This window comes from Dama dama, chromosome 20, assembly GCF_033118175.1.
Source record: "Dama dama isolate Ldn47 chromosome 20, ASM3311817v1, whole genome shotgun sequence".
In the NCBI taxonomy this organism is placed as follows: domain Eukaryota; kingdom Metazoa; phylum Chordata; class Mammalia; order Artiodactyla; family Cervidae; genus Dama; species Dama dama.
Genome location: NC_083700.1, coordinates 65,067,014 through 65,086,352, shown reverse-complemented (window position 1 = coordinate 65,086,352; position 19,339 = coordinate 65,067,014). Strand labels below are relative to the sequence as shown.

At 36.8% G+C, this 19,339-nt stretch overlaps 1 protein-coding gene across 3 annotated transcripts in view; it reads left to right on the top strand.

Moving 5' to 3' along the window:
- NEXN (nexilin F-actin binding protein) overlaps positions 1 to 19,339 on the top strand; it is a 51,979-nt gene that overhangs the window by 27,410 nt on the left and 5,230 nt on the right. For 2 of the 3 annotated variants that reach the window (XM_061121576.1, XM_061121577.1), the window contains exons 5-10: positions 663 to 704; positions 1,890 to 2,087; positions 2,180 to 2,356; positions 4,047 to 4,235; positions 10,481 to 10,678; positions 18,447 to 18,668. In XM_061121576.1, coding sequence (XP_060977559.1) covers positions 663 to 704; positions 1,890 to 2,087; positions 2,180 to 2,356; positions 4,047 to 4,235; positions 10,481 to 10,678; positions 18,447 to 18,668 — 1,026 coding nt within the window. The remainder of the gene's footprint in view (positions 1 to 662; positions 705 to 1,889; positions 2,088 to 2,179; positions 2,357 to 4,046; positions 4,236 to 10,480; positions 10,679 to 18,446; positions 18,669 to 19,339) is intronic. The other variant, XM_061121578.1, reaches the window with a different exon arrangement.

Below are 19,339 nucleotides of genomic sequence, written 5' to 3'. Positions count from 1 at the left end.
TTTAAGTCATCTTTCTGTCATTTCTCACTCTGTTATGTACATTAGCTTGCTAACCTCACTGGCCAAATGGAGCTCATTCCTTTTGAATGAGGGCCTTTCCTACATAGATCTGGTCAAAATATACAATAAACAATTATGATTGTTTTTCCTTCTAAACTAGACATGTGAAAGCCTATACCTTTCACTGCACTTCATTATTGTGTCAGTTATATTTTGGCCATATTGTAAAATATAGTCATGATGATTATTTGGTTGCAAATGATAGGTTTTCCTTTCATTGTGGCAGAGAATGGAGAAATGTTTCTGTATCTCAGTTTAAATTGCTTGTTTATTTAATAACTGTTGGTTGTAAGCTCACAGCCATGTTGTAAGAGCTTGGTCTGTTATTCAAATTCCAGAATTACAAAGGTAGGCTTTATTTTAATTTTTTCTTAATATAATGTTCCCAAGATATTGATATCAAAATGCAAAAACTAGTAGAAGGTTTAATCTCTATTTAAAAGGACATAATTGGCTAATTTGGAGCAACATAAAAATACTTCCAAAATCCTAAATTTTGAAAATTTACCATAAATCACAACTAAATTACTTTTCAGTTATATGTTTAAAGCAAAACTCAGAAATCTGATGTAATGTAATGATATGAAATTCTTATTCAATAGATTGAGGACATAAACAATACGGAAACTGAATCAGCACCAGAGGTAAATGGACATTTCCTTTAATGAAACATTCACCTAAAATTATCTGGTTCACAAATAATCTTTCAATTAAAAAAATTAAAAGTTTTATGATGAATATAGCAACAAGAAAAAGGACAAAAATATTTTGCAGAGCACAGTCATACTTTTGCACTTTCAAACACTATAGCTTAGTGTTTTTGGAGAAAAGTATGTTTTTGCTCTCATGGTTCAAGTAGAAGCACAAATCAGAGTCTGAAATACTCTACCAAGACTATATATTTCTTGAACTGTTAATAATAGTTGAGACTGTTGAAAGCTAATGTTGAAAAACACAGTTTTCTTTTCATCGTTTGTCTTCTTTCCTCAGAGTTCCTGATAGTTTGTTTTGGTTATTACATACTAGCAGAGAGTACAGTATCTATTGCCATGAAGGAGTGTTCAACAACCACAACAGTTTTAGATCTCTTCTAATCTAACATACAAAGTTAAAGATCAATCAATCTGACGGTGTGCCTAGAAGTACAGACAAATAAATTGGAAGCAGTTTTACTTCAGGGGCATATGTTACAAATTATAATTCTTCACTTTGTTTTTGAAAAAAGTTCAGAGGCAATAATAGATGATGTAAAAGAACTAATTAAAATGAATTTCAAAAACAAGTTTAAGAATATGTGAATAGGACCAAATGCCAAAGAGTTTTGTCTGTAATATAAATGTTTTCTAGATCACTTGGAAATACTGTTTTTTTTTTTCTCACTAAATGTTGGTTTTATTAAAGTATTTAAAAACTTACATGGAGAGAAAAGCCATATGCAGAAAGCTTTCTTGTATGTTTAAACTGAATCTGTCCACCATCAAATTGATTGAGAGTATGCTCACATGCACATTACCTTTTGTGGGATGAGTGCATGATAGCGAAATTCAGATAATGTCACACGGTTTTATCTGAACACTGTATTAACACCATCTTCTAGGAAAAAGGATGCTTCTTGAACCTTGTCAGCAATGGATTTCAGTAAGACTAATTCATAATGTACAATGAATTCAGAGAAAGAGCTATTTAATAGTAATCCATAAAAACTATATTTTTGTTCTTCATAGCATTGATAGCAATGTAATGAAATCCACCAATGATGGAAGTAATGTCCCGTGGAATCTAAATTTTGATATGGAAGAAATATGCTAATCACCTATTTTATAAATTAGGAAGGAGATGAGTCACTGCTTGTAACAGTGGTACCTGTCAAATCACACAAAACATCTGGAAAAATAAAAAAGAATTTTGAAGGCCTAGAAAATGAACGAGAAGAGAAGGAAAGGGTCAAGTATGAAGAAGATAAAAGAATAAAATATGAAGAACAACGCCGATCTCTCAAGGAAGCAAAGTGTCTTTCGTTGGTCATGGTAATTTTTTTTTAAGAACAAATAAAAAGTTAAGTTGATTCAAATCATATCCTTTTATGATTAACGGGTAGGTTTCCATTATGTTTTCTTAGGATGATGAACTAGAAAGTGAGGCAAAAAAAGAATCACTTTCTTCTGGAAAATTGAAACTGACTTTCGAAGAATTGGAAAGACAGAGACAAGAAAACCGAAGGAAGCAAGCTGAGGAGGAAGCAAGAAAACGTTTAGAAGAAGAGAGGCGTGCTTTTGAAGAAGCAAGGCGGCAAATGGTAAAACAAACTGATGTATATGTAACATTTATATATGTGGATTATAATACATAATTATATTGTGATATATAATATTCATATATTACAATATTATATAAATTATATGTATAATATTATATAAATGTTATCTGTAAAGCTTTCAATATTAAGGGAGGTAGCTGGATTTGGAAAGGTTCATTGCTATAAATTTAAGGAGATTTTCTATGTAGAAGGGTCTGATTTTGAAACTGTATACATATTCCATATATAATATGCATCCATATTATGTTCTGGTTTTCATTTTTGGATATTTTATCTAATATTCTCCAAATTTTTATTTCTATAATTGTTATAAATATGCAAAATATTTATTCAACAGAATGATTATTCAACTCTCTCTCTGTTAGTTCAGTCTGCAGTGTGTTTAGCAGCCTGGTGCAGCACACTTTCAAGTCTTATCATAAGTATACACTTAGTGTCAATGTGTGCACACACACACACACACACATATATACTGAACATACATGTGTGTGTAAATGTATACAATGTAAGTGGTTAAGAACATGGACTTTGGAGCCAGACTGTCTGGATTCATATATCTAACATTTATTAAATGTGTATCCATAGACAAGTTATTTAACCTCTCTATATCTTTCCTCATTTGTAAAATGGTAAAAATAATTAGGCCTACTTCTTAAATCATTAAATGAGTTAACACAGAAAGCAATTAGCATCTAGCATATAAGAAGTGCCTTATTTTTTATTCATTTTTATTTTGTAATTTTTATTTTTTTGACCATGCAGTGGAGCTTGCAGGATCTTAGTTCCTTCACCAGGGATTGAACCTGTGCACCCTGCAATGGAAGTGCAGAATCCTAACCACTGGACCACCAGGGAACTCCCAATAAGTGCTTTAAAATCATTAACTGCTATCACAGTAACAGATTTACCAACCAAAAATAAAACTGAAATAAGAAAACACTGATTCCAAATCTCATTGCAAGAACCGAAGAAAGGAACATATATAATTTTTTAAGCTTTCAGGCTTCCTTGATCAACTTTAAATAATGATGTTCTAAGGACTGTACCTCCAAATTAAAATTTTCTAGATATTTTGTTTGAAAATCTTGTTACTTTTGGGCAGTTATAGTTGGATATCTACACATTTTAGATATCACTGGTGGTCAATTTAGTGAAAAGACATAGTAATATCATTAATTAATTAAATCATAAATTTCAATGCATAATTAAATTCATATTATATTAATTATAAAATCATTAAATTTGAATTGTATATAAAATAGCTCCAGATATTTTACCCATTTAATTACCATAGTTCATAGTAAAAAAAAAAAATCCATGACAATTACAGAATGACTTTATTTTATTATCAAAGAGACTGTGTGTGTAAACTTGAACCTCAATTAAAGTACATACACACACTTTTAAATACCCTGTAATTTTTCCAGCTTAGATTTTTTGGAATCATATTAGATTCATATTTTTTTAATATTAGATTCTAGAATTAGAATATTAATCTAATATTAATTAGAATATTAGATGAAATATTAGATTCATACTTTTTGAATCCTATAGAGGAAGGAGATTCTGGTCCCCTATGTGAGGTGACTGAGTCTGTGCCTTTTGATTGATAATTTGTTCCTGTCTTTGATGAATCTCATTTCTTAATAATGAGTTGTTTGTTGGTTAGGTAAATGAAGAGGAGGAAAACCAAGACACAGAAAACATTTTTAAAGGGTACCGCCCTGGTAAACTCAAGCTCAGTTTTGAAGAAATAGAAAGACAAAGGAGAGAAGATGAAAAAAGGAAAGCAGAAGAAGATGCCAGAAGAAGAATAGAGGAAGAAAAGAAGGCATTTGCTGAAGCAAGGAGAAGCATGGTAAGACAGAATGTGACTGCAGGCGGCCATTGGGATTCAGCTTTTTAGAGTAAGTTAGGAGAAAGCATTCAACTGAAGGGAATACCCTATTATTTCTGGAAGTTGTGCCAAAAGTAGGGATGGCATATATGTTTTTAAAAGTCTCCTATGGCATAATACCATCAGTTAAAGATGTTTGCTTCAGTACTATGTTGAAAAGGTTCTGATTAAATTGCTCTGCCTAGCATATATTATCTTCCTTCTCTGAGAAGGTGTGTTTTCCAGAACTAAGTATCTAAGCTAGGAGGGAGGGGGCTTCCTACCCCCACCTTCCCTTCAATTTTCTCCATTCTTTTCTCGAACCTAGCCGCATTTCCTCCTTCCCTTCCTTACTCCTTCTTTCCTTCCCTCCTTTCTTTCCAAGTTCCATCCCATCAGGATACATTAAATGACCAAAGCCATTTAATCACAATTATTTAACTCTCCAAAATGCTTATCACCACTCTGGATATTGCTACCCAACTTAACTCTGCTGCAAACTTATACTTCTTATACCATTTTAATATTTGTAAATATATAATTATTTGACAAACTCTATTTTTAAGTATGTTGACACGTGAATGCTGCACAATCTTCTTGAAACATTTTCATTCGCTTCAGTCATATAATGACTTGGTTTTTCCCTATGTCTGGGTGAGCTTCAGACATATATTCCAAGTGTTTTTTGGCCTCATTTTCCACACAGATGCTTAAATCAGACCTGAGAACCTTAAGCACTTCCACCTCTCATTTGTGCCTCATATCCAATCACTCACTCACTAAGTCTCATTTCCTATATATCACTCTAAAAATTCCCCCATTTCCCACTGTTGTTCAGTTGCTAAGTTATGTCTGACTCTTTGTGACTCTATGGACTGTAGCACACCAGCCTTCCCTTTCCTTCCCCATCTCCCGGAGTTTGCTTAGATTCATGTCCATTGAGTCAGTGATGCTATCTAACCATCTCATCCTCTGCTGCCCTCTTCTCCTCCTTTTGCCTTCAATCTTTCCCAGCACTTTCTACTGCTACTACTATAATGCAGGTCACTGTTACCCCTTGCCTCAGGCCAACTCCTAATTAATTTGCTTTCTTGCCTATAATCTATTCTTTCCTATAAAGCCAGGAAAGAAAGAAAGAAAGAAAGAAAGTGAAGTCGCTCAGTCGTGTCCGACTCATTGCAACCCCTGGACTGTAGCCAGCCAGGATCCTCCGTCCATGGGATTTTCTAGGCAAGAATATTGGAGTGGGTTGCGATTTCCTTCTCCAGGAGATCTTCCTGACCCAGGGATTGAACCCAGGTCTCCCACACTGCAGGCAGACTCTTTACCGTCTGAGCCACCAGGGAAGCCTATAAAGCCAGGAGAGTTCTCCTGATGAAACTGTGGACGAAGTTCATGACATTGTACAGGAGACAGGGATCAAGACCATCGCCAAGAAAAAGAAATGCAAAAAAGCAAAATGGCTGTCTGAGGAGGCCTTACAAATAGCTGTGAAAAGAAGAAAAGCAAAAAGCAAAGGAGAAAAGGAAAGATTTACTCATTTGAATGCAGAGTTCCAAAGAATAGGGAGGAGCAATAAGAAAGCCCTCCTCAGTGATCAGTGCAAAGAAGTAGAGGAAAACAATAGAATGGGAAAGACTAGAGATCTCTTCAAGAAAATTAGAGATACCAAGGGAACATGTCATGCAAAGATGGGCTCGCTAAAGGACAGAAATGGTATGGACCTAACAGAAGCAGAAGATATTAAGAAGCAGTGGCAAGAATACACAGAAGAACTGTACAAAAAAGATCTTCATGACCCAGATAATCATGATGGGGTGATCGCTCACCTAGAGCTAGACATCCTGGAATGTGAAGTCAAGTGGGCCTTCGGAAGCATCACTACAAACAAAGCTAGTGGATGTGATGCAATTCCAGTTGAGCTATTTCAAAGCCTAAAAGATGATGCTGCATAAGTGCTGCACTTAATACACCAGCAAATTTCTAAAACTCAGCAGTGGCCACAAGACTGGAAAAGGTCAGTTTTCATTCCAATCCCAAAGAAAGGCAATGCCAAAGAATGCTCAACTACTGCACAATTGTATCCATCTTACACACTAGCAGAGTAATGCTCAAAATTCTCCAAGCCAGGCTTCAATAGTATGTGAACTGTGAACTTCCAGATGTCAAGCTGGATTTAGAAAAGGCAGAGGAACCAGAGATCAAATTGCCAACATCTGTTGGATCATCAAAAAAGCAAGAGAGTTCCACAAAAACATCTATTTCTGCCTTACTGATTATGCCAAAGCCTTTGACTGTGTGGATCACAATAAACTGTGGAAAATTCTGAAAGAGACGGGAATACCAGACCACCTGACCTGCCTCTTGAGAAATCTGTGTGCAGGTCAGGAAGCAACAGTTAGAACTGGACATGGAACAACAGACTGGTTCCAAATAGGAAAAGGAGTACGTCAAGGCTGCATATTGTCACCCTGCTTATTTAACTTCTATGCAGAGTACATCATGAGAAATGCTGGGTTGGAGGAAGCACAAGTTGGAATCAAGACTGCCAGGAGAAATATCAATAACCTCAGATATGCAGATGACACCACCCTTATGGCAGGAAGTGAAGAAAAACTAAAGAGCCTTTTGATGAAAGTGAAAGAGGAGAGTGAAAAAGTTGACTTAAAGCTCAACATTCAAAAAACAAAGATCATGGCATCTGGTCCCATCACTTCATGGCAGATAGATGGGGAGACAGTGGAAACAGTGTCAGACTTTAGTTTTTTGAGCTCCAAAATCACTGCAGATGGTGACTGCAGCCGTGAAATTAAAAGATGTTTACTCCTTGGAAGGAAAGTTATGACCAACCTAGACAGCATATTAAAAAGCAGAGATGTTACTTTGTCAGCTATGGTTTTTCCATTAGTCATGTATGGATGTGAGAGTTGGACTATAAAGAAAGCTGAGCACTGAAGAATTGATGCTTTTGAACTGTGGTGTTGAAGAAGATTCTTGAGAGTCCCTTGGACTGCAAGGAGATCCAACCAGTCCATCCTAAAGGAGATCAGTCCTGGGTGTTCATTGGAAGGACTGATGTTGAAGCTGAAACTCCAATACTTTGGCCACCTGATGCAAAAAGCTGACTCATTTGAAAAGACCCTGATGCTGTGAAAGATTGAAGGCAGGAGAAGAAGGGGACGACAGAGGATGAGATGGTTGGATGGCATTACCAACATGATGGACATGAGTTTGTGTAAACTCTGGGAGTTGATGATGGAAAGGAGGCTTGGCGTGCTATAGTCTATGGGGTCGAAGTCGGACACAACTGAGCAACTGAACTGAACTGTTCTTTAAAAAAAGAAGTTAATTTGATTTTGTTACTACTTTGCTTAAAAATTTTCTATTTCCATTAAAGCAAAAATCCAAACACTACAATTTTAAAACAAATTTCTTTACAATCTTGCCCCAATATTTTCTCATTTCATTTTTTGATTCTTTGTTAATCTGCCGTGTTTGTTCCAGACATACTAAATTTCTTTCCATTTCTTCAAAATGCTATGCTCTGATCTCTGGAACTTCATAAATACTGTATGAAACACGTTACCCCTCTCCTTTCCTTTTTCTGCTCTCTCCTATTAATATATTCCATTTCCTCTGGAAGCCTTTCCTGATAGTACAAGTCCCAGAAAGGGTTCCTTTCATGTACTCTTAAAGCATTTTGTGTTCCCCCAGCGTAGCAGTAGTGCTGTATTCTTGTTGCTTATGACTGTCTTCCTCCCTCAGTGAGGCTGAGACCACATTGAGCACATGGCACAATGCTTTCTAGTGTAACAAACTTCCTAAAATGCTTGTGGAATAAGTGATATTAAAACTGTCTTATGTCTATTATTAGGTAATCCTTGATTCACAGTTTCTACACAGAAACCCTACAAACATTGTGAAAGCACCCCTACAAAGTTGTGAAAGCACTTAATTTTTAGAGAACAAGCTGGTTCAGAAGCGCTAGATGAGAAGTAGCTGTGAAGATTAAGAAATCCAGTCCTGGGGCAGATTTTTAGGCCGAATCTGTCTTTTATCATGATGTACTAGTGAGAAAAGTGCAGGGAAGGGAAATGTCATTACACCAAAACTCTAGTTTCCTAGAGACATTTCTATATTAGGAACGAGAAACTTTTTCCTTCGTTTATGTGGTTTTCTTATCTAGGACCAAGTATTGTCATTTCATTGTTGTTCAGTCGCCCAGTTGTGTCCGACTCTGCAACCCCATGGACTGCAGCATGCCAGGTCTCCCTGTCCCTCACCATCTACAGGAGTTTGCCCAAGTTCATGTTCATTGCATCAGTGATGCCATCCAGCCATCTCATCCTCTGATGCCCTCTTCTCCTTCTGCCCTCAATCTTTTCCAGCATCAGGGACTTTTCCAATGAGTCATCTGTTCGGATCAGATGACAAAAATACTGGAGCTTCAGCTTCAGCATCAGTCCACATTATAGCTCAAGTAGCTCATATATTATTAAAAAGTTTGGGGGGGTAATATGTGGATTGTAAAACTATGTAAATGTTGTTTCTGAGTTGAACTGGTTTTGTGGTAAAGCCTGTCATTTATAAAACTTGGAACAAATAAATAATTACCATTTGTTTTTTCTTATTCAAATGTCTAGTTCAACCACAGGGACATAATTTAAATGAGAGGTTTATGTATGTACTTTCAGGGAATAGAATTAGGTAATTGCTTGTTATGCAAAATGTATTACAAGTCAATGACTTAAAAGCAGAGTTTTTATATGCAGTTTAGAGACTGCCTGTATACAATGATATTGTAATAATAAAACTGCTCTTTGGGAGCTTACCTTGGTATCAGGCACACTGCAGAGTTTTTCCAAACTTTATGTGATTCATGACAATTCAATGAAAGTTGGTCGCAGATAAGGAAATTCAGATCTAAAGAGGCTATGTAACTTGTCCATGGTTGCAACTAAACTGCAACTAAGTGGCAGTTAGACATGTAATTTATAAAATTACGAAAAGGTAGTCTAAATAGTTATTTATAATTTTATTAGACTTCTCAAGTTTTGAATCTCACCTTTTCCATATAGTATTTTTTTTATGCTTTTTTTTTTCATTTATTTTTATTAGTTGTTCATATAGTATTTGTATCAACTTTGGACAAGTTACTTTTTATTGCCTTAGTTTCTTCATCTATTAAATGGCGATATTAATAACACCTACTTCATATGGTTATAGAAAAATAAGTCAATTCATGTAAAGTGCTTAGAATTATACCTGGCAGTTGTAAGTATTAACTATTATTTATTTTTAATTAACCTGACAGGAAATAAATCAGTACAATAAAATCACAGCATTAAGTGATTATTGCCTGATTATGAAGGGATCATAATGATAACTCGTTCAGTTAAAACCATGATTTAACTGAAACGCTCTATTTTAATTACCAGAATGAGGTTCATTTTACTTTTTAAAAATTTTATTTATTCGACTGTGCCAAGAGCTAGTTAGGGCACATGAGATCTTTGATCTTTGTTGTAGCATGTGTGAGTTTAGTTATGGCATGTGGGATCTAGTGCCCTGACCACGAATCAAACCTAGGTAGGCCCCCCACACTGGGAGCATGGAGTCCCAGACACTGGACCACCAGGGAAGTCCTGAGGTTCATTTTAATCCAATTAAAAAGTTTTCCCAATATTAGAACATATTTTTAATTTTTTTAATGAAAGTTTTTGTTGTTGCTAGAGCTTCTTAATGCCTAATTCAAATTGTGTGCCCCGTCTCTCAGTTGTGTCCGACTCTTTGTGATGCTGTGGACTGTAGCCGGCCAGGCTCCTCTGTCCATGGGAGTCTCCAGACAAGAATAGTGGAGTGAGTTGCCATTTCTTCCTCCAGGGGTCTTCCCCACCCAGGGGATTGAACCCTCATCTCTTGCATCTCCTGCATTGGCAGGTGGATTCTTTTACCACTGTGCCACTGGGAAGCCCCTAACTCAAATTACTCATAGTAAAAGTCAAAGTATTTGTGTTCATTGGAATGGAGACTAGATGGTCACCATTTTCTGTGTTACTACAAAATACTTTAGTCTTATGTTTTCTAATAATTATTACTTGTTTGTTTTATATTTTTAAAGAGAATTTTTGTTTTTTAGTTTAATGTGAAATCTTTCTACTCAAGAGATATTCCCTTTTTAGTATGTATAATTCTGGCAAGAGTGATAAAATAATTATTTTAAATAGGTAGTAGATGATGACACCCCAGAGATGTATAAAACAATCTCTCAAGAATCTCTTATACCGGGAAAACTGGAAATTAATTTTGAAGAATTATTAAAACAAAAAATGGAAGAAGAAAGACGACGAACAGAGGAGGAGCGGAAACATAAACTAGAGATGGAAAAACAGGAATTTGAACAACTGAGACAAGAAATGGGAGAGGTAAGATTTTAAGAAATATCCATTTATATCCCACAAATATCTATTAATCTAAGTATTTCTCATACATTACCTTACAGTAACTTTCTAAGTATTATTATTCACATAAAGGACATTCCTATGAGGCACTTGGTACAAGTTTTAGCATAGTTGAGTTGCGTGTACCTTTCCAGCCTGCTATAACTCTACTCCTGCTTGCTAGTTTGAAAAATATACAATTCCATGTGACTGAGATATTACATTAGTACTTAAGTAAATATTTCTTCCTATATACCTTACAGTTGTGTGTGATTACACCATGATTGAGAACTGTTGTTCTAGAGTGCTTAGTATACCCATTTATACTTACTTTCCTTGAAACAGAATTAAACTGATCATCAAAATAAAAACCTACAAGAGTACCATGGATGCTAATAGGAACATCAGTTTGGCAAGTCTTTGAATCATTTTACAGGCATACTGCATTTCATTGTGCTTCACTTGATTGCACTTTACAGATACTGCATTTTTTAACAAATTAAGTCTGTGGCAATGCTGCATGGAGCAAGTCAATGGACCCATTTTTCCAACATTTGCTCACTTTGTGTCTCTGTAAAACATTTTGGTACTTCTTGGAATATTTCAGACTTTTTCATTATTATTATATATGTTATAAGTGGTGTGTGATCAGTGACCTTTGTTGTTACTATTGTAATTGTTTTGGGCCACCACAAACTGCACCCATAGCAGATGATGAACTTAATCTATATATGTATTCTGTTCTGACTGTGTCACTTACTGGCTTCCCCTCTCCTTGGGCCTATTTCATTACACAAAAGTACTGAAATTTGGCCAATTAATGGCCTCTAAGTGTTCAAGTGAGAGTCTCATGACTTTCACTTTATGCTTGGTTGAGAAGCGATTTGTCTCACTTTAAAAGCTAGAAATGATTAAGCTTAGTGAGGAATGCACATTGAAAGCTGAGATAGGCTGAAATCTAGACCTCTTGTGCCAAATGGTTAACCAAGATGTGAATGCAAAGGAAAAATTCTTACAGGAAATTAAAAGTGCTACTCCACTGAACACATGAATGATAGCAAAGTAGAACAGCCTTACTGTTCTACATGGAGAGTTTTAGTGGTCTGGATAGAAGGCCAGATGAACCACAACATTCCCTTAAGCCAAAGTCTAATCCAGGGCAAAGTCCTAACTCTTCAATTCTATGAAGAGTGACAGATGAAGAAACTGCAGAAGAAAAGTCTGAAGCTAGTAGAGGTTGGTTCTTGAAGTTTAAGGAAAGAAACCATCTCCATAACATAACAAGTGCAAGGTGAATCAGCAAGTGCTATTGTAGACGCTGCAGCAAATTATCCAGAAGATCAAAGATAATTAATGAAGGTGGCTACACTAAAAAATAGATTTTCAATATAGGCAAACAGGCTTATATTGGAAGAAGATGCCATCTAGGACTTCCTTAGCTAAAGAGGAGAAGTCATTGCCTGGCTTTGAAGCTTCAAAGGACAGGCTGATTCTCTTGTTCGGGGCTAAAATAGCTGGTGACTAAGTTGAAACCACTACTCACTTACCATTCTGAAAATCCTAGGACCCTTAAGAATTATGCTAAATCTACTCTTCCTATGCTCTATAAATGGAACAATGAAGCCTAGATGACAGCACACCTGTTGACAACACTGTTTACTGAATATTAAGCCCGTTGTTAAGACCTACTGCCCAGAAAAAAAAGATTCTTTTCAAAATATATTGCTCATTGACAGTGCACCTGGTCACCCAAGAGCTCTGATGGAGATGTGTGATGATATTAATGTTGTTTTCATGCCTACTGGCACAGCATCCATTCTGCAGCCCATAGGTCAAGAAGTAGTTTCTACTTTCAAGTCTTATTATTGAAGAAATAAATTTTGTACGGCTTTAGCTGCCATGAAGATCTTTTTTTTTTTTTTTTTTTGTATAGTTCTTCTGTGTATTCTTGCCACCTCTTCTTAATATCTTCTGCTTCTGTGAGGTCCATACCATTTCTGTCCTTTATTGTGCTCATCTTTGCATGAAATGTTCCCTTGGTAGCTCTAATTTTCTTGAAGAGCTCTCCAGTCTTTCTCATTCTACTGTTTTCCTCTATTTCTTTGTGTTGATCACTGAGGAAGGCTTTCTTACCTCTCCTTGCTATTCTTTGGAACTCTGCATTCAGATGGGTATATCTTTCCTTTTCTCCTTTGCCTTTTGCTTCTCTTCTTTTCTCACCTTTTCTTTTCTCAGTAAGGCCTTGTCAGACAATGAATTTGCCTTTCTGCATTTCTCTTTCTTGGGAATGGTCTTGATCCCTGCCTCCTGTAGTGTCACGAACCTCCATCCATAGCTCTTCAGTTACTCTATCAGATCTAATCCCTTGAATCTATTTGTTACTTCCACTGTATAATCGTAAGGGATTTGATTTAGGTCATACCTGAATGGTCTAGTGGTTTTCCTTACTTTCTTCAGTTTAAGTCTGAATTTGGCAATAAGGAGTCATGATCTGAGCCACAGTCAGATCCCAGTCTTGTTTTTGCTGACTGTATAGAGCTTCTCCATCTTTGGCTGCAAAGAACATAATCAATCTGATTTCAGTATTGACCATCTGGTGATGTCCATGTATAGAGTCTTCTCTTGTGTTGTTGGAAGAGGGTGTTTGCTATGACCAGTGCATTCTCTTGGCAAAACTCTGTTAGCCTTTGACCTACTTCGTTTTGTACAAAAAAAATCTTCATGATCCAGAAAATCATGATGGGATGATCGCTCACCTAGAGCTAGACATCCTGGAATGTGAAGTCAAGTGGGCCTTAGGAAGCATCACTACGAACAAAGCTAGTGGAGGTGATGGAATTCCCATTGAGCTATTTCAGATCCTGAAAGATGATGCTGTGAAAGTGCTGCATTCAATATGCCAGCAAATCTGGGAAACTCAGCAGTGGCCACAGGACTGGAAAAGGTCAGTTTTCATTCCAATCCCAAAGAATGTTCAAACTACCACACAATTGAATTCATCTCACATGCTAGCAAAATAATGCTCAAAATTCTCCAAGCCAGGTTTCAACAGTACGTGAACCGTGAACTTCCAGGTGTTCAAGCTGGATTTAGAAAAGGCAGAGGAACAAGAGATCAAATTGCCAACATTCGCTGGATCATCAAAAAAGCAAGATAGTTAAGAAAAACATCTACTTCTGCTTTATTGACCATGCCAAAGCCTTTGACTGTGCAGATCACAACAAACTGTGGAAAATTCTTTAAGAGATGGGAATACCAGACCACTTGACCTGTCTTCTGAGAAATCTGTATGCAGGTCAAGAAGCAACAGTTAGAACTGGACATGGAACAACAGACTGGTTCCAAATCAGGAAAGGAGTAAGTCAAGGCTGTATATTGTCACCCTGCTTATTTAACTTAAATGCAGAGTATATCATGTGAAATGCTGGGCTGGATGAAGCACAAGCTGGAATCAAGTTTGCCGGGAGAAATATCACTAACCTCAGATATGCAGATGACACCACCCTTATGGCAGGAAGTGAAGAAGAACTAAAGAGCCTCTTGATGGAAGTGAAAGAAGAGAGTGAAAAAGTTGGCTTAAAGCTCAACATTCAGTAAACAAAGATCATGGCATGCGGTCCCATCACTTCATGGCAAATAGATAGGGAAACAGTGTCAGACTTAATTTTTTGGGGCTCCAAAATCACTTCAGATGGTGACTGCAGCCATGAATTTAAAAGGCTCCTGCTCCTTGGAAGAAAAGCTATGACCAACCTATACAGCATATTAAAAAGCAGAGGCCAGCCATTACTTTACCAACAAGGTCCATTTAGTCAAAGCTATAAAGAAAGCTGAGCGCCAAAGAATTGATGCTTTTGAACTATGGTGTTGGAGAAGCCTCTTGAGAGTCCCTTGGACTGCAAAGAGATCCATCAAGTCAATCCTAAAGGAAATCAGTCCTGAATATTCATGGAAGGACTGATGCTGAAGCTGAAACTCCAGTACTTTGGCCACCTGATGTGAAGAACTGACTCATTGGAAAAGACCCTGATGCTGGGAAAGATTGAAGGCGGGAGGAAAGGGGACAACATAGGATGAGATGGTTGGATGGCATCACTGACGCGATGAACGAGTTGGAGTAGTTTCCAGGAGTTGGTGACGGACAGGGAAGCCTGGCGTGCTGCAGTCCATGGGGTTGCAAAGAGTTGGATACGACTGAGGTGAACTGAACTGAGCCGATGGTGATTTCTCCAATGAATATGGACAAAGCCAACTGAAAATCTTCTGAAAAGGATTCAACATTCCAGGTGCCATTACGAATATTCATGATTCATGGAAAGAAAGAAGTCAAAATTCAGAAGAGTTGATTTCAACTCTTTCAACTGATGATTTCAACTGATTTGAATTCAACTGATTTCAACGTAGAAAACGTTGATTTCAACTCCATGGATGACTTTGAGGGGTTCAAGATCAGTGAAGGAAGTGACTGTAGATGTGAAACAGCAAGGGAATATGAGTTAGAAGTGGTCTCTGAGGATAGGAATAAATTGCTGAAATCTCATGATAAAACGTTAATGAAGAGTTGCTTCGTATGGGTAAGCAAATCAAGTGGTTTCTTGATGGAAGCTACTCCTGGTGAAGGTGCTGTGAAAATTGTTAAAATGACAACAAAGGGTTTAGAATATTGAATAAACTTAGTTGATAAAAGTGCTAGCAGTTTTTAGATTGACTCCAATTTTGAAAAAAAATCTACTGTGGGCAAAATGGTATCAAAGAGCATTGCAAGCTACAGAGACATGATTCACAAAAGAAAGAGCCAATCGTTGCAGCGCACTTCATTGTTGTCTTGCTTTAAGAAATTGCCACAGCCACTGCAGCCTTCAGCAATTACCACCCTAATCCGTCAGCAGCAATCAACACTGAGGCAAGAATATCCAACAGCAAAAAGATTACGACTCACTGAAGGCTCAGATTAGCATTTTTAGCAATGTTTTAAATTTCAGGTATGTACTTTGTTTTTTTAGACATAATGCTATTGTACACTTAATAGACTATAGTATAGTGTATGCACTGGGAAACCAAAAAATTCATGTGACTCACTTAATTAAGATGTTTATTATGGTGGTCTAGAATTGAATTCACAATATTCTCAAGGTATGCCTGTACTATAGACTCTACAGGGCCAGCTTCATGCACCTTGTGCCCACGTAGGACCCAGACTCAGAAGGGTCACACTTAGGATTTAGTGCTCTGAGGTTGTCTTTGAAACTTTACGTGTTTATCTTTGAATCTCTGTGTTACAAGTAAAGTAGTTGGACAGTGGAGCTTGCACTAGAGTCTTGGAGCCTTGCCTCATCCACTCCTCATGATGTCTCTCTGCTTGTATCCATGGTGGGCTCTTGACACCTCTTCTCCTACCTCCTGATGCTGCAAAACCCTGTTTAACCTTCTTCCTACCTCTGGACACTCCATCTGGATGGCCAAGCAGTTAGAGGGGAGGGGGAGGGAGGAGGCCAGCATTCTACTGTCACCTTAGGCTTCTGGCTGGGCAACGGGCCACAGCAGCAACACAAGCAGCAGTCTAGGACGCATGCACAACCCCATTGCTTGGGGTGAGGCGAGCACCCCAACTCAAGTAGGACTGGTAGTGTAATGGCGTGTTTAACAACTGACTCTGGGGGGACTTCTTGCCAGCTCCTGATCTAGGAACTGAGTGGGTTCCTTCACAGAGGTTGCAGCCTCTTAGAAGCTGACTCTGTCACAGGTTGGAGCAATGGACCTGTAGGGATATTTACTTCCTTGCCCAAATCGACCAAGAGACTACAAATGCTGTATATATAGTTAATAAGACAATATAATGAATATGCTACAGGAAAATACTGCAAGGTCTAGCCTTGGAATTTAAAAAAGAGTAATAGCATTTATCTTATAAAGGAAGCTGAAAATTAATTGTCTGTCTAGAAAAATGAAGTAAACTAGAATATATTTTAGTATACTATTGAGAAGTAATCTAATTAATATATGGCAAGTTAATTGTCAGACATTATGGTGCTACTCCGCTATGTCTGGGAGTTTTCAATCAAGTAGAAAGCCAATTTCAAGATTACTCGGATTGTAACTGATTAGCAAACCAGTAATTTTGACCAGCGACCTGGGGACCACTGTGATATGATACAATGTCATAATTGTTAATTTCTGCTATTTTAGGAGTTGCTCATTTTCACCCAGATAGACCAAAATGTGGAGGTAGTAGGAGAAATAAAACTTTTTTCCTTTTGTTGAATCAAAAGATTAAGCCTCACGTCAAAATCATCCACTGTAACTCTCCCTGCATACCATTTGCCCCTACCCAAACCCGGTCCCACCTTTTTACTTCTCTGCCTGGAACTCTAGGTCTTCCCCAGGAAAAGTGTACCAGAAATAACTGCAATATTCTACTACTCCATTAGGATTTAGTGTAAGAAGTATATAAATACTTTATATTTGTGAAATACACAATATTTTGTGAAAAGCAAAGGAAAAACTTGAATAAAAAGTATTCAAGATACAATGGTATAAAGAACTGGAGCCTGATTTTCACTGACTCCTTATCTTTCTTGGCAGAATATAGAGAATACAAGTGATATGTAGCAAAATGTAAGGATTTTTATCACACTGTGTCTGTAGAAATGCTTAATTCAGAGTATTGAGTGATATTTGACTACCATCAAATCAAAGGCAGGAGTAATTTTTAGAGATACTGTGGCTCTATATAGAGATGAAAAAATCATGTCCAGTGGGCTGAGAGACCAGGCAGAAGGCCACACAGTATCAGAGTCAGAATTATAACTTCTCTTAGCCCAGTGTTTTTTAAAATTTTACCTCCCCCTAAAAGATTCCTCTACAATTCTTCATAAAAGCTAATCTTCACATGCATATTTTAGTTTTAGCAGATTATAATGGAATATTAATGAGCTTTTCAGCCGTAGTCTCTAGTTTAGTATTTTAAATGAAGTCAAGATGTTATCTGAAGTCTTACATTTGTAGCACTTTTTTTAAAATTAGTTGGAGGCTAATTACTTTACAATATTGTAATGTTTTTTGCCATACATTGACATGAATCAGCCATGGATTTACATGTATTCCCCATCCTGATCCCCCCTCCCACATCCCTCCCCACCCCATCCCCCTCTGGGTCTTCCCAGTGCACCAGCCCCGAGCACTTGTCTCATGCATCCAACCTGAGCTGGTGATCTGTTTCACCCTTGATAATATACGTGTTTCGATGCTGTTCTCTCCAAACATCCCACCCTCGCCTTCTCCCCCAGGGTCCAAAAGTCTGTTCTGTACATCTGTGTCTCTTTTTCTGTTTTGCATATAGGGTTATCGTTACCATCTTTCTAAATTCCATATATATGCGTTAGTATACTGCATTGGTCTTTTATCTTTCTGGCTTACTTCACTCTGTATAATGGGCTCCAGTTTCATCCATCTCATTAGAGCTGATTCAAATGAATTCTTTTTAATGGCTGAGTAATATTCCATGGTGTATATGTACCACAGCTTCCTTACCCATTCGTCTGCTGATGGGCATCTAGGTTGCTTCCATGTCCTGGCTATTATAAAACAGTGTAGCACTCCTTTTAATTAGTAAATTTAGGCATAGTTTTTAGTGGAAAAGTTATTTCTAACATTTAGTTTTGATTTCAAATAAGAAATAGTAAACTTTCTGGATAACTTATGTACAAACTAATTTTATGGTATTTAATATGTAAAAATCTCAATTTTTTTGAAGGAAGAGGAAGAAAATGAAACCTTTGAACTGAGCAGGGAATATGAAGAATTAATCAAATTGAAAAGGAGTGGTTCTATTCAAGCTAAAAATTTAAAAAGCAAGTTTGAAAAAATTGGACAATTGTCTGAAAAAGAAATACAGAAAAAGATAGAAGAAGAACGAGCAAGAAGAAGAGCGATTGATCTTGAAATTAAAGAGAGAGAAGCAGAAAACTTTCATGAGGTATATAGTTTTATATTTAAGTTATAATACAATAATGATGATGAATTTAACAGAAGTAACAATGACTTTGAAATTAAGTGTTTGTACTTACAATTAACCATCAGAGGATATAATAATCTGGGAACTAATGAAGAGCAAAATCACATTAAGATCTTGAGACTTTGAAAGATTTCGCTATTCTAGTATTGTTCCAAAATGACTTTGGAACAGAGAGAATGAGAGCCTATGGTGAACATCAAATGTTTCACTCTAGCAAAAACAGCTCAAAAGTAAATATTTATTGGCACAAGTTTTTACTTTGAATCAGTAGGAACCAGTGTATATTTGAGTTAAACTCCAGGGATTATTCATACCTACTTTCTTACTTAAAGATGAGGCCAACAAAGCCTATGTGATCTGCTCAAAGTCATGCTAAATCATTCAGAACAGAGCCTAAATAAAAATTCAGGTGATGTGAATTTGAAGTACCTCCATATGTAAAATAAGGAGATAGAGATACTCACGAGATGACTATAATGTCCCTTCCAGTTTAAGGACTAGTTCCATGATATGAATATTGGTTTAAATAAGATCTGGAAAGCTTATTGTCAGAATTGCCATTTTTGTTGTATCTAACACATACTCTTCTAAAAACTCATTCTCACCAAATATTCAACTGTAATACGGTGTGA